The sequence below is a fragment of the Emys orbicularis genome, chromosome 2 (assembly GCF_028017835.1).
Source record: "Emys orbicularis isolate rEmyOrb1 chromosome 2, rEmyOrb1.hap1, whole genome shotgun sequence".
In the NCBI taxonomy this organism is placed as follows: Eukaryota; Metazoa; Chordata; order Testudines; family Emydidae; genus Emys; species Emys orbicularis.
The window spans coordinates 58435030-58451251 of NC_088684.1; the positions used below are offsets into that span (position 1 = coordinate 58435030).

Below are 16222 nucleotides of genomic sequence, written 5' to 3' on the forward strand. Positions count from 1 at the left end.
GGCCAGCAGCGGGCTGAGCGGGGCCGGCGGCTGGGACCCCAGCTGGCAAGGGGCCGGCAGGCAGAACCCCAGACCGGCAGCGAGTTGAGCAGGGCCGGCAGCCAGGACCCTGGATGGCAGGAGCCAGCGGACTGAATCCCAGACCGGCAGCGGGCTGAGCCGCTCGGCCCGCTGCTGGTCTGGGGTGCTGGCCCTGCTCAGCCCGCCGCCGGTCTGGGGTTCTGCCTGCCGGCCCCTTGCCAGCTGGGGTCCCAGCCACCGGCCCCGCTCAGCCCGCTGCCAACCTGGGGTTCTGGCTGCTGGCCCCTTGCCAGCCGGGGTTCCGGCCGCAGGCCCCGCTCAGCCCGCTGCCAACCTAGGTGAACGGAACCCCAGGCTGGCAGCAGGCTGAGCAGGTCGGCGGCTTAAGATCAGCATTTTGATTTAATTTTAAATTAAGCTTCTTAAACATTTTGAAAACCTTGTTTGCTTTACATACAACAGTAGTTTAGTTATATTATATATAGACTTATAGAGAGAGACCTCTAAAAAACGTTAACATGTATTACCAGCACGCGAAACCTTAAATTAAAGTGAATAAATGAAAACTCGGCACACCACTTCTGAAAGGTTGCCGACCCCTGTTCCATATCATTGTAAGTGATAGGTCCCCAAAACAAGGGCTCTTGATTGTTTGTAATATGAGTTAACTCCCAGCTGTAAAATGTCCATATTTCATGCTTTTATTACAACCTGTGCCTCTAACTGGACATTCATCATCTCTTGGGATATGACTTTTTCCACTCCTTGTGCATGAAGGCTGGAATGTGTCCTTTTTAGCCTAGGAGTTCTCTCTTCATGCATCAGGGGTTTTATGATAGTGACTTTTAAGACTCAAGTGTCTGCAGTTGCTAAGCTAGTTTCGGGTTTTTAAGTTTGTCAAGTTTCTCTAGGTTTCCTGTTTCACCAGTTCAGACTATTTTGCTATTTGAGTAGCTATGGCTAGAATTAAATCTGTCTTCAGTTGTGGCTGCTGTGAAAGGTTTTTATCTGTTAACCCAATAACCAATGTGTCTCTGATATATTCATGTTTTGCATTCCCCAAATCAGTTTTCAGCCAATATATGTAGAACTCTTATAAAACATTCAACATTTTTCCTTGGTTCTGAGTTCTCTGGTAAAAACATGCTCTTTCATAAACCACGTTTCTCTGAGGTATAAAGTATGCATCAAACATAGCCAAAACCCTTTGATAGTCATCTTTGTGACTGTCTTCAGTAATGTCAAAGGATCGAAAGATATGACCTGCTTGCTTCCACACAGCATAAATTAAAGACGATACCTGTATATCTTCAGTTTCTTTGTGCAGCTTGGTAGCAATGCAAAATTTTGCACAATATTGTTCCAGTCTGTCCATTCTGAAGGTTTATCCAAACTGAAGTTCTCTGGAGCATTGAAGAGTGGCATGTTGATGAGATCCTGCAACCTTTGTTGCTGTGTCCCTTCTGTCTGCAACCTTTATAGCTGTTTTCCTTCTGTTTCTGTTCTTATCTTACTCCTGACACCATGTAATGTTTCTGTATCTGGTATGGACAGGGCTCAGAGCTTGCTTATACACACCAGATATGTTCGTCATAAGATCCTTCAATGGTCTTCCAGGTATGGCTGAGGGTCATTTACATAAGGTATTTATACACTCATTGCTGGCTAGTGGCTGAACAGTATAGTACAGTTTAGCATTCTATTACAGTGACTATGTGCTGTCTTTGCACTCCTTGCTCCCTGGTGCAGTTTGGAGCTGGTTTAGACCTCTACATTAATTAAGACCACCTCAAGACTGCTGTCATTTGCAGTGGCTTCTAATAAGCCCCAAAGTACCAGCTAAGATCAACAAAACACTGCACATTTCAGCTGTTACGTCTGTTTCCTCTCTCCTGGCATGCTTCTGTGGCATCTTCTACACTGGGTATGAGCAGGGTTAAGTGGGAAAGGGTGGTATAGAATTGATTGTGTCAGACAGAGATTTCACTGCTCTATGGGACTCATGAGCTCCCAGTTTAGTGCAGCTTTCCTGCCACAACATGGCTCAGGATCCTGCCTATTGTCTCCATAGTAAAAAGAGAGAAATATTGACTTTGGGTTTGGTTATCACTTGTATCCTTTAATAATCCGCATCTCATTTCAGACATGTTAGCTTGTATAAACATTTATCTTATTGTAAGTGCTTTTTCTACTTGGAAATAAAAATGGCAGCTGTCAACAACATTCTTAACAGGTATAAAGTTATATGTCATGTTTTAGACAATGAGAGCCTGATCATCCCCACAAAAGCAGAATTCTCCTGTAGCATTATACACCCACTTTGTACTCATTGTGCCCAATGTGGATGACTGCACAAGATGCAAAGCAGTGGAGAATCAAGCCCTGCAGCTAAAAATTGAACTAATGGTTTGTTTTGTCATCCTCATGTAGGCCCTGGTTCATCATAACATTTCAGCAGGTGCTTTAACTTGAGTGGGACTTAAGCATCTGATGTTATTTCTTGAACAGAAATTGATATGCTTAAGTGTTTTGCTAAATCAGGGCCTTAAGAAGCAAAACAAATTAAGCTTGAAAAAGAAAATCTAGGTCATTATTTTAAATGTTTTGAACTTTATGAATCTAATTTTAAAAAGTGTATTTGCAAATTGTGTTCAATTGTGTATCCAATGCTTGTGCAATTATATTCACAACTATAATATTTGCATATACACATAGACAGTTCTTTGTCTCTACTGTATTGGCAAGCATCTGATTTGTGCACACAAATGATGTAATTGCATACACATATTAGGTATTCAGTTGTTATGAGTAATTTAAAAAAATCAGAACAGCAAAGTCAAAATGTTCACAAATGTGCTTTAGAATTGGTTGCATCATATTTCATTAGGACTTTAGGCTATAATGATTTAGAATTCGGTGTGTATACTGGACAAGTTAGCTTTGAGATCTCTTTACATGCTCAAGACTTCCTGAGTTAAGGATGTCTCTCTTAAGGACTGCCTCAGTTAAGGCATCTTGAGTTAAGAACATTTTAATGAAAGGTTCTCTCCCTGAAGTGATTTTATATCCCTAAGGGGCTTCTAAAGCACTTTATTAGCCCTTTATTCTTTTTTTCTTCTTCTTTCCTTTTATATTTTCGTTGTCTCCTGTTTCAATTAAAAACAACTATATTAAATGCAGGAATAACATTAAAGTAACTTTCAGGATAACTAAATTACACAAGTCAGAAAATTCAAGAAGTTAAGGTTTGTAGAGCACCAATAACTTGAGCATGTTATAAATATACATTATCTTCTATTCCTGATGTCCTTGTTAAATATATATATAATATACTGGTCTTAATTTTGTTAAATACATTAAAACATATAGGATGTACAATATTGTTGAATTCATGTTCCTGAGAGGTCAACAACAGTAATGTCTGGAGTAAAGGTAACTACTCAGAATGTTTATGTAAATGACTATTTGTGACTTGCTGCAGCTGTATCGTCTGAAATTATATTTAAACTCTGATAGCCAATCAGATAGGAAAATCTCTGTTTGATTGGCTCATCAGAAATGAACACTTCCCCCCCCCCCAGTTGACCTCTTAAGTTACAGAATGAATGGTAACTGAGAGACAGGGGGCAGGGAATTATTTGTTATCCTTAAGCAATTCGTGGCCTTGCTAGATAACTTCCTGGTGTTTCTGGTGAAAACAGTCATTATGTATATAACAATCAATATAACTTATCACGTTTCTATGAACAACAAGATTTATTGTTCCTCAAATTAAATATTGATTGTGGCTTTGGTTAATAATTGTCTCATGATTTAGGGCCTGATCCAAAGACAGTTGAAATTAATGGAAAGACTCCCATTCACTTCAATTGATTTTGGGTCAGACTTGCATTAGATGTAACCTAGTCTCAATTCCATGATCTGAGTTCGTCTCTCAGCTCTAGAAATGTCCACATCACAAAATCCACCATCGAAGCTGCCACGTATTGGCCCTTTACTTGCACTCCCTGGCAGCCTGAGCAGAGAAGACAAGGATTTAATGGGCATAGAGATCAAATTACATTAATTTCTGGATGTCATTCCTCCAGAACAGGAGTAAACTGCAGTGGTATGGTAGTTTAGAAGAGGCTTGCACTGTTGCTGCCTATTATGTGGATAGGTAGGGAACCTCATTCATCAGGGCTGTAATTTTGGTACATTTCCAGACCACTAAGTCTATTGTTTTCAAACTTGGGTCCATTAAAATAGGCACCTAACTCCAGGGCTGACCCTAGAGCAAATGGCGCCCCAGGTGAGGAGTATCTTTTCTGCCCTCCCCCCCATTTGTTAAATACGTTATAAGGTTTTGAATACCTTATTTTTTATTACATTTCTAGCCCATTTCATGACTTTGATGCACAATTTGCATGCATGATTTATCCCTGTCATATAAGTTGATAAATTTGCCACACTAGGATCTGTAAATCTGTATGCCACATGTACGCAAATCAAAAAAATTGTTTTCTCTAAGCTTATAGAAACTTTTTAATTTTAAGAATAACTGAAATGTACTAACATCAAGATATTGAACTGTGCACCAACATTGGGTGAACCAGTATTCAATAGTATTACAGTAGGTGACAGCCTTAAAATGTTAACCCTAGTCCTTGAGTTCAAAATGTCACTTTTCTCGCGTTTGCCCTCATGGACTGAAGCACAGTGTCAGAGAGATCCAAAGACTGGCCAATGCCACTTTCAAACGATAAAATAACAAGTGATGTCAGACTCACGTCAGCCATTATCAGTCGAAGGTATGTTTTAACGAGCCCAAGCTTCAAAAAACTGCGCTCACCACTCGCGACTATCACCGGCAGCATGAGCAGAATCTTCCAAGCTATCCACACATTAAGAAAAGTGTCCTTCAGCTCTGCATCAGAAATGAATTGGAGAACTTGTAGTGGAGATTGAGTCTCATGTTGCAAAATATGATGGATGTTGTCCAATTCACCATAGAGGGTTTTATCATTGACGTCCGAACATTCCCCACATGTCAGTGTCCGGTGAAGGTCTGTACAATTGTTCAAGAGTGGTTTCCTGTGCACTGGTAGCTTACTAAGGTCATACAAAAAACCCCAGGTCTTTTCATGGTGTTTCATTTATCCAAACTTTTCTTCGATGGACATCCAAACAGTGTCAATGAGCGAGCAAAAAAACACTCTCTTGAATTTTTCTTCCGAGCTTTCCATCACCTCATCTCTGCCCTCAGAACCAAACTGTCTCTTCTTCCAATGAATACAAGTTTCCTTGAAGACAGGCTCAACTCCAAAGTTTTCTGCCATTTCTTTGGCAGCAGTGATGGCATTTTCAAATCCGTTGTCTCTATAGATCACAATGAAATCAAGGCAGCTTCTCATCAAAGTACTAGTGGTCGTGATGTCCATCAACTGAGTTTGTAATGCCTTGCTTACAGTGTTTACTTGGAACAGGGTATAGTGCCAAACTACAATTGAGACCAGAAATTTTAAGTCAGTGATCTGGTTTGCCAGGCTTTGAGCCTCGTGTTGCATTCCAGCCTCGGCTTTACTTGACTGCGCAAATGCCATCAGCGCATCAGTCACTTGGTACCTCACTGGCCTCACGCTGTTAATGCGGCTCTCCCAGCAAGTGTCACTTAGCGGCTTCATGGTCTGATTTGTAACATTGTCTGTGAGGATTTTCCACCTGATAGTTGATGTTGAAAATAGGACGTATATTATTTGCAGTACTCCGAAGAGAGATACTGAATCTAAAGAAGATGATGCTGCATCTGACACAACCAGGTTGAGGAAATGGCAGCCACAAGTCATGAAGAAAGCTCTTGGATTCAACGCAAAGATCCTTGCTTGGGCACCACTGTTTCTTCCCTTCATGTTCATGCTGTTGTCATAGCCTTGGCCACAGCAGTCCTGAAGCTTTATTTTATTCTCATTCAAAACGTTCATAAACAGTTCTGTTAGGCCTTTTCCAGTAAAGTCATCCACAAACTGGAAACAGATACAGTGTCCCTTTCCTTGGATACAGCCATCCTTGTCGTCAACAAATCTTACTGTAAATGACATCTTTTCACTGTGAGCGCAGTCTATTCTTAAGGCTGTGACAGACCCAGACCAGTGGGGTACAGGAGTCTGGTAGAAGGCAAATATACTGGTCACTGGATGAGTAGTTTTCTGTTTCCCTGAGTGACCAGAGCAGGGGCTGCACTAGAGTAATCAGGAACCTGCTAGAACCAGTTAAGGCAGGCAGGCTAATTAGGACACCTGGGTTTTAAAAGGAGCTCACTTCAGTTTGTGGTGCGAGTGTGAGGAGCTGGGAGCAAGAGGCACAAGGAGCTGAGAGTGAGAGGGTGTGCTGCTGGAGGACTGAGGAGCACAAGCATTATCAGACACCAGGAGGAAGGTCCTGTGGTGAGAATAAGGTCGGTGTTTGGAGGAGGCCATGGGGAAGTAGCCCAGGGAGTTGTAGCTGTCATGCAGCTGTTACAGGAGGCACTATAGACAGCTGCAGTCCACAGGGCCTTGGGCTGGAACCCAGAGTAGAGGGCGGGCCCGGGTTCCCCCCAAACCTCCCAATTGACCTGGACTGTGGGTTCTTCCAGAGGGGAAGGTCTCTGGGCTGTTCCCGAACCCACATGGTGAATCTCTGAGGCAAGAAAATCCACCAATAAGTGCAGGACCCACCAAGATAGAGGAGGAACTTTGTCACACTGGTGTCGGGGTAGGATCTTGGGGTGCACAGCGCGGCGGAAGAAGGAGGGTGATTTAAAAAAACAACAACAACAACAACAAAAACAAAACAAAAAAGGGAGAGGGTTTATTTTTTTTCACCACAATGGATGACGTAGTGCGGGCACTGATACAAGCTACGGCGGCCCAGCAGGAGGCTACCCGTGTCCAGGCAGCCGCCCAACAGGAGGCAGTGCGGCTGCAGCAAGAGACTAATCGCCTGCTGATGGACCAGGCTGCTCAAGACCGAGCTATGTTGCAGGAACTGGTAAACCAGGTAAAGTCCCTTACAGAGCTGAATCGCGGCCATGATGGGACGCGGCTCATACGGGCCAGCCATTGGCTGCAGAAAATGACGCGGGAGGATGATGTAGAGGCATACCTTCTGGCCTTTGAGAGGACAGCCCTACGGGAGGCCTGGCCTCGAGATCAGTGGTCTGGCATCCTTGCCCCATTCCTGTGTGGGGAGGCCCAGAAGGCCTACCATGAACTGCCTGAAGAGGCTGCGGCAGACTACCCCCAGCTGAAAGCAGAGATCCTGGCCAGATCTGGGGTAATGACAGCAGTGTGGGCCCAGCAGTATCACGGTTGGAGGTACCAGGAAGACAAAACCCCGCGGTCCCAATTGTATAACCTCATCCATCTCGCACGAAAGTGGTTGCAAACAGAGTCCCGGAGTCCGAAAGAGATACTAGCGGTTCTGGTCATCGACCGATACATGAGGGGACTACCACCAGACCTTCGTGCCTGGGTAAGCCAGAACGAACCCTCCACCTATGACGAGGTTGTCGCCCTGGTGGAGAGGCGAAGGACAGCGAGGGAGCTGACCCGACCAGTTAAGGAAGAGGCACCCCGGGTTAAACTAGCAGCACCAAGCCCTAAAGTTCGGGTGACTGGGCCACCAGGAGGGCCCAGGTGGAAAAAGAGAGAGGCTGAAGACCCATCAGAGGCCACAAAGAGTCGGAGCACTGAGGGAGAAGAGGATCGTGATGTTAGACTGCCCAAACCAAGAGACCGGGGAACGCCTAGGGCTCCATACAGATGTTATACCTGCGGGGAGTGGGGACACATAGCTGCACAGTGTCCCAATGCTGAGGAGCCTATGCAGTGTAACCTGGGGAACTGGGCAGATCCATGCTCCCTAATCCACCTTGTGGGGGTCTCACTAACCCCACATATGTATACCAGACCAGTGAAACTAAATGGGATAGGGACCACGGCACTGGTTGATTCGGGGAGTGCTATCATGCTTATCTCAGGGAAGCTCATGAAGCGTAGTCAGCTGCTACAGGCTAAACGTACGGGGATAACCTGTGTCCATGGGACAGTTAGTTACTACCCCACCATCCCAGTAAAAATCGAGATCCAAGGGAACACTACTGAGGTAGCAGCAGGTGTAGTCCCTAAACTCCCATACCCGTTGCTCATAGGGAGGGACTTCCCAGGGTTTGGAAACTTACTCCCAGTAGGGGGATTAGAGAAAGATGGGGACCCTAAAATTGGTGAGGCATCCACAGCAGACTGTCAACCCCCAATCTTCTCTGAAATATCCCCAGATTTGTTCTCCACTCCCAGACAGGGTAGAAAGACAAAAAGGGAAAGAAGGGCAGCTAAGGCCTTGGGAACCCGAATACTGACCCAAAGCCAGAGGGTCGCTCTCGTAGGTAGGCGGACCCGCACAGCTGAAAAGGAGGCCACGCAGGAGGGAGAAGCACCTGAGTCTGACCCCCACCCTAATGCTTCTGAACCAGTAGAGGCAACAGAGACTGGGCCCCTAGATCTTGGGCAGATTAGCCCCGGGAGAGGAAATTTTGGACGGGACCAGGCAGAAGACCCAAGGTATGACAACCTTAGGAAGGAGGTGACTGAAATAGATGGGGTCCCCGTGGAAGGGAAAACCCAGGGACCAGGACTCTACTTCATAATGAAGAAGGATATCTTATACCGGGTTGCACCAGTACAGGGGCAGAAGGTACAGCAGATCCTAGTACCTCAAAAACACCAGAACGCTGTATTAAGTCTTGCTCATAGTCATCTTTTTGGGGGGCATTTGGGGGTAGAGAAGACCCTGGCATGAGTCCTACGACGGTTCTTCTGGCCTGGAGTACATGAAGAAGTGCGGAGGTACTGTGCCTCCTGCCCGGAGTGTCAGCTGCACAGTCCCTGTCCCCACTTGAGGGCACCTTTAGTACCCCTTCCCATCGTAGAGGTCCCCTTCGAGCGAATAGCCATGGACCTAGTGGGACCCCTGGAGAAGACGGCTCGGGGCCACCAATATATACTTGTTATTTTGGACTATGCTACTCGCTACCCAGAAGCCGTCCCCCTGCGGAACACGGCCTCTAAAACTATAGCCAAAGAGCTGGTGGGGATCTTTGCCTGAATGGGGCTACCGAAGGAGATATTAACCGACCAAGGAACCCCATTTATGTCGAAGCTAATGAAGGACCTCTGTACGTTGCTCCATATACATACCCTGAGAACTTCGGTCTACCATCCGCAGACTGATGGGTTGGTAGAAAGGTTTAACCGAACCCTCAAGGCTATGATAAGGAAGGTGGTAAGTCGGGACGGGAAGGATTGGGACACCCTACTACCCTACCTTATGTTTGCTATCCGGGAGGTACCTCAGGCCTCAACTGGGTTTTCCCCCTTCGAGTTATTATACGGGCGTCATCCCTGTGGCATACTAGATATCGCCAAAGAGATCTGGGAAGAGGAACCCAATGAGGGGAGAAATATAATAGAGCATGTAATGCAGATGCGAGACCGGATAGCCCAGGTTACCCCTATTGTACGGGAACATTTGGAGAAGGCACAGGAGGCCCAGGAAACCCATTACAATCGCAAGGCAAAAGTGCGACAGTTCCAACCAGGGGATCGGGTTATGGTGTTGGTACCCACGGCAGAAAGCAAGCTTCTGGCCCAATGGCAGGGGCCTTATGAGGTGGTTGAACCCGTGGGGGAAGTAACCTACAAGGTGCGGCAGCCAGGACGCAGAAAACAAGAACAGATTTATCACGTTAACCTTCTGAAACCCTGGCATGCACAAGAGGCATGCACAACGGTCCAAAAAGACCTAACCCAGGAAAACAAGCCTTCCAAACAGTTGAGAGTGTCTCCCGATTTAACACCAGACCAGAAGAATGAGGTGTCTGAGATGATCTTCCGGAACCAAGATGTGTTCTCGACAAAACCGGGTCGAACAACAAAAGCAGAAGTAAAAAAAATGCTGGAGTTGGGGATCATCGAAGAATCCCACAGTCAGTGGTCCAGCCCAATCGTGCTGGTGCCCAAACCTGATGGCACCACAAGATTTTGCAACGACTTCCGGCGACTAAACGAAGTATCCCAGTTCGACGCGTACCCCATACCTCGCATAGATGAGCTAGTGGACCATCTGGGTAATGCCCGGTACTTGACTAACCTAGACTTGACAAAGGGGTACTGGCAGATTCCCGTTGCAGAAGACGCAAAGGAAAAGACTGCGTTCTCTACACCAGAGGGGTTTTTTCAATATACTGTCCTCCCTTTTGGACTACATGGGGCCCCAGCTACCTTCCAGCGCCTCATGGACAAGCTATTACGCCCGCATAACAGTTATGCTGCTGCCTACTTGGACGATGTGGTCATTCATACCCCAGACTGGGAAACCCACCTGGAGAAGGTGGAGGCAGTCCTCGATACCTTCAGGCGAGCTGGCCTTACAGCAAACCCTGCCAAGTGCGCTGTAGGGTTTACGGAGGCCAAATATCTTGGCTACATTGTGGGAAAAGGTTTGGTAAAACCCCAAGTGAACAAGTTAGAGGCCATCCAAAATTGGCCCCGACCAAGTCGCAAGAAACAAGTCCGGGCGTTCCTAGGTGTGGTGGGGTATTACCGACGATTTATCCCCCACTTTGCCACAAGGGCAAGCCCCCTGACAGACCTAGTGAAAACCCGTGGACCTGATCTGGTGAGATGGTCTGACGCAGCAGAGGAAGCATTCACAGACCTACGGACTGCCCTCTGCAGTAACCCCGTCCTGATAGCCCCTGATTTCACCAAGGAGTTTATCCTGCAGACGGATGCATTGGAAGTAGGGTTGGGGGCTGTTGTATCACAGATGGTCGGGGAGGAGGAACACCCAAGTCTATACCTCAGTCGGAAACTCCTTCCAAGGGAACAAAAATATGCAGTGGTGGAGAGAGAATGCCTCGCTGTAAAATGGGCCATGGAAACATTGCGCTACTACCTGCTCGGACGTAGATTTGTCCTCGTGACCGACCATGCCCCTCTTCAATGGATGCAGTGGAACAAGGAGAAGAACACAAGGGTGACCAGATGGTTCTTATCCCTCCAACCTTTCCAGTTCCGTGTGCAACACAGAGCAGGGAGCCGTCATGGCAACGCCGATGGCTTGTCACGTGTGCACTGTCTGGCGTCCCAAGCTGCCCAACCCCTTGGCGTTCAGCACGGGGGAGGGATATGTGACAGACCCAGACCAATGGGGTACAGGAGTCTGGTAGAGGGTAAATATACTGGTCACTGGATGAGTAGTTTTCTGTTCCCTGAGGGACAAGAGAAGGGGCTGCACTAGAGAAATCAGGAACCTGCTAGAACCAGTTAAGGCAGGCAGGCTAATTAGGACACCTGGAGCCAATTAAGAAGAAGCTGCTAGAATCAATTAAGGCAGGCTAATCAGGGCACCTTTAAAAGGAGCTCACTTCAGTTTGTGGTGCGAGTGTGAGGAGCTGGGAGCAAGAGGCGCAAGGAGCTGAGAGTGAGAGGATGTGCTGCTGGAGGACTGAGGAGCACAAGCATTATCAGACACCAGGAGGAAGGTCCTGTGGTGAGAATAAGGACGGTGTTTGGAGGAGGCCATGGGGAAGTAGCCCAGGGAGTTGTAGCTGTCATGCAGCTGTTACAGGAGGCACTATAGACAGCTGCAGTCCACAGGGCCCTGGGCTGGAACCCGGAGTAGAGGGCGGGCCCGGGTTCCCCCCAAACCTCCCAATTGACCTGGACTGTGGGTTCTTCCAGAGGGGAAGGTCTCTGGGCTGTTCCCCAACCCATATGGTGAATCTCTGAGGCAAGAAATTCCGCCAATAAGCGCATGACCCACCAAGATATCTGCTGGGAGAGCAATACAGCGGTGCACAGACAATCCAGGAAGTTTTTGGAAAGTGTAGGGTACAATTTCCTTGTGCAAGTGCTGGAGGAACCAACTAGGGGCAGAGCTTTTCTTGACCTGCTGCTCACAAACAGGGAAGAATTAGTAGGGGAAGCGAAAGTGGATGGGAACCTGGGAGGCAGTGACCATGAGATGGTCGAGTTCAGGATCCTGACACAAGGAGAGCAGCAGAATACGGACCCTGGACTTCAGAAAAGCAGACTTTGACTCCCTCAGGGGTCTCCAGAAGAGAAGAATGAGGGGGGATTTGATAGCTGCTTTCAACTACCTAAAGGGAGGTTCCAAAGAGGATGGAGCTCGGCTGTTCTCAGTGGTGGCAGATGACAGAACAAGGAGCAATGGTCTCAAGTTGCAGTGGGGGAGGTCTAGGTTGGATATTAGGAAACACTATTTCACTAGGAGGGTGGTGAAGCACTGGAATGCGTTACCTAGGGCGGTGGTGGAATCTCCTTCCTTGGAGGTTTTTAAGGCCCGGCTTGACAAAGCCCTGGCTGGGATGATTTAGTTGGGAATTGGTCCTGCTTTGAGCAGGGGGTTGGACTAGATGACCTCCTGAGGTCCCTTCCAACCCTGATATTCTATGATTCTATGATTCTAAGATAGAGGAGGAACTTTGTCACAAGGCATAGTACTTTGCTTTGCTGAGTTGGATCAATATGTTGTCAAGCAACTTCCTTGCCATGTCAGTCAATTCATTTTGAATTGTTTTGCTGCAGGAATGGGTCATAGATTCTTTACGAACTACTCGATGTAGGTGTTCATGCGTGACAGTGTCGTATTTCCCAAGGAGCGCTACCAAACCGAGGAAATTACCATTATGCTTAGTGAACAATGTATCCGAAGAGCCCAGGAGAGCCAAATTATTCTTCGCAAGGAAGAGGGCAATTGAGATTAGACACTTGAACACATTTCTCCAATGATGGGTTTCTACATTATTAATGCACTGGTTTTCTGCATCTATGCATTTATTCAGCTTGAGCCTGGACTCGACCTCCATCCATTTGGAGTAGGCCATAAAATGGCTGGGTTACTTTTCATGTTGCTTCAGAGCATCAGCTAAATTATGCCAGTAATTTTACAAGGAAAGTGCAAGCAATGATTTGACATTCTTGTCAAATATTTTGCAACAAAACCAGAGCACTTTGTCAGTTGATTTTGAATAAGCTAGCCAATGTCGATTCAGTTTCTCACCATTCTCGAGCACTCTTTTGCAGGGTGACTTTGAGAAGTGTCGCTTCTGCTCATTTACTGGAAACGACATATCCTCAGTTTCGCCCGGCCCGTTCAAAATTTTACGATCAATATCAGCAGAGTTTAGGATCGCCGGTCATAAAGCAGGATCCGATGTATCCATTTGTGCTGTGCAATTTTTCTCACTGCTGTTTCTGTCACCATGTGAGGTTGATTCTTCTTTATATTTTCTCTCCTTTTCATGTAAACCAGATTTTTCTTTGTCATTACTCTCCTTTTCATGTGAACCACATTCTTCTTTATCATTACTCTCCTTTAGCTTGCCAGGAAAACTGGACAATTCTCTGTAACTTTCCTTACATTTCCATTACTTATCTTCATGTAAATCTGCTAATTCCTTAGTAATAGGACTTCCATCATTTATGCTTCATTCCTCAATTTCTTCTGCACTGGCATGATCACTACTGTCTAAAGCCCAGTCTATGTTGTTCTGTTTCAGATATTTTCCCATCAAATTTGCCCCTTGCTGCAAACTAGATTGCAATTGAGCTTTTCGCTTCCTATACTGAGCTCCTGAAGGCTTCTTTGGGGGGATCGTTTATTTTCTATGGGGGGAAAAGAGACAGTATTAGGGAGAGCAAAAGTTTATGATCCACAGTCTTAGAAAGTCTTCATGTCCTTTATTAGTTGCTACTTACACTCTTCAAATCTCAAAACACAAGTACACATCCACAATTACACAATAAAACAAGGTTCACAGTATTGCAGCTGGGCTTTCACTTCACTTCACTTCATGCTTATATCTCACTAATTGACTGACTGGCGATGCCCCGCCCGTTATGTACAGCGAGGGCATGGCTGACAAGATTCTAGGAGGGTCAAGGAAAATGTAGTTCTCAGAAAGTCTGGAAGGTTCCACGAGATTCTACAAAGGTCCAGAACTTTCTAGGATGTTAATGAAAAATGAATCCAGATACAGACTACCTGAAACATTTTACTTCAAACATTCTATTTTCCCTTTTGTCACTAACAACAAAAACAGCACCCTGAGCCTGGCACCCCCGAAGCCCAGCAACCCAGGTGGTCGCCTGGCCCTAAATCCGGCCTTGCCTAACTCCACATAAAGGACCTGATGTTCCCCAGCGCAGCACCTCTTAAAATCAAGATGCTGTTATTTAGATGACTAAATATGGGTTTAGATACCTAACCTTAGGCACTCGAGTTTGAAAACTTTGACCTAAATTCATTTAAATTAAGAAAGAATTTTTTTATTGAACTTACATAATTTAAAGCATGTGAAAGTGACTAACTATGCCTGTAATTCTGCTCTGTTTACAACTCATTGCTAAATAGTATTTGTTCATGAATCCGTGATAAACCTGGGTTTTTTCATTGCAGGGAGCAAATATTGATAGACTTGACATTGAGGGTCGGTCACCACTTCTACTGGCTACTTCCTGTGCATCATGGAAAATTGTGAATTTACTACTCTCAAAAGGTACAAAGGAACAAACAAGTATTATGTGTGGTTTTTTTCTGAGAAGGGTCCATACAAGTTAAGATTCTCTCTCAAGGGACTCCTCTTCAAGCCTCCTACATAGATGGCAGGCACAAGTGAACACATGAACTGCTCCAGGCTAGCACCCTCTGGAGTGCTAAATCCTCAGGAAGGGAAAGGAGGAAGCAGAGCCATGTCCCTGCCCCTCCACATCAACCTACAGAGTGTGTGGGCTGTGGAAGGAAAGCACATGCTGCACCCTCCTAAGGGTTGGTGTGCACTCCCCTTACACTCTCCACAAGCTCAAGGCAGCTCTGCACTATTGAGTACACAGAGAGGGAATAGTATTATTGAACATGAAGATACCACTTTGACATGGTCACGTTTCTGACCATTAATGGATTTTAAGTATTAAACCTAAGCTGTAGTAAGTGGTCACAGTTTAGTGTCACCTGAAACTTTACTAACTACTAAACCCTTAATGAAGTTTCATCTTTAATTGTCAGTTGCCACATTTTTAAGAGTAAGCTACTGTAAATATTCTTGTGAGTATTTCTCTCAATATTTATAACATTAATTTTTATTAACAAACTATTCTTTTTTTTAAATAGAAAGCTTATAGTAAAACTGTTATGGACTTAGCAAGGCACTCTCTTGCTTCCAATAAGAAAGACACTCCATTTCCATGTTGCCCAACTATTATAATGTTATCATAGATTATTCATATAACAGCACTGAAGTAAACTGATATTGAAACATAGAATTCCAGTTGAAACAATATGACTACGGCAGCAGTACACCATGAGCCTGATATATTTAGAGGTGTTGATCATGCAGCCTCCATTCACACCAGCAGTTGTGGAGGCTCAACGTTTCCGAATATCACACCCCAATAAATCTGAGTGCTACAGTGGAACAAATGAAATTCATACATTACTGTAAATTGAAAGCTTAGAGTCAGTAGAAGTCTTGGTGTGATATGTGTTGTTGCATTGGCTGAAATAATTGTATTTTTAATGTCATTTTAGCTTGTGTATTTTAATCAAACATGATTAGTTATCAGAATTGCTAGTATTTATCTCCATATTTATTTAGGAGCAAATATATCTTTAAAAGATCAGCTTGGTCGGAATTTCTTGCACTTGACAGTACTGCAGCCTGGAGGATTACAACATCTAGATGAGAAATTTCTGCAGGTACAGTGAGGATCTATTTGTATCTTTCTCTGATGAATTCAATCTCTTTGTCCAACTGTTTAAGGATTTTCTTTTCTTCCAGAACATTTATGGAAATTCATTTTATTTGTAAACTCACCTCACTGTCCCCACAGGGTAATTTAAATAGATACAAATATAAAAATAAACACGATCAAGCCAATAATACAGATCTCTCTGGAAGGCAAAGGAATAAAGTTATTTGCTGCCAGGGGATTGAATGGCTCAGGAGATTAGCAATATATTATAGAACCCTTTCTTCTAGTTTGCCAGTTAATAGGCAATCAAACCCTGGGATATGCTGCACGCTGCAGCAAATTCTTTAGGAAGTCTCCATTGCCTGGGTTTCAATAAATCCCTAGCCATATTTTAAAACAGGAGTATC

The 16222-nt window shown here is 45.2% G+C and overlaps 1 protein-coding gene across 1 annotated transcript in view; it reads left to right on the top strand.

Annotated features, from left to right (window-relative positions):
* The window catches only part of TRPA1 (transient receptor potential cation channel subfamily A member 1), a 69685-nt gene that overhangs the window by 21508 nt on the left and 31955 nt on the right, over nt 1-16222 (top strand). The window contains exons 9-10 of the mRNA XM_065397827.1: nt 14524-14623; nt 15719-15819. Of these exons, the coding sequence (XP_065253899.1) occupies nt 14524-14623; nt 15719-15819 (201 nt within the window). The remainder of the gene's footprint in view (nt 1-14523; nt 14624-15718; nt 15820-16222) is intronic.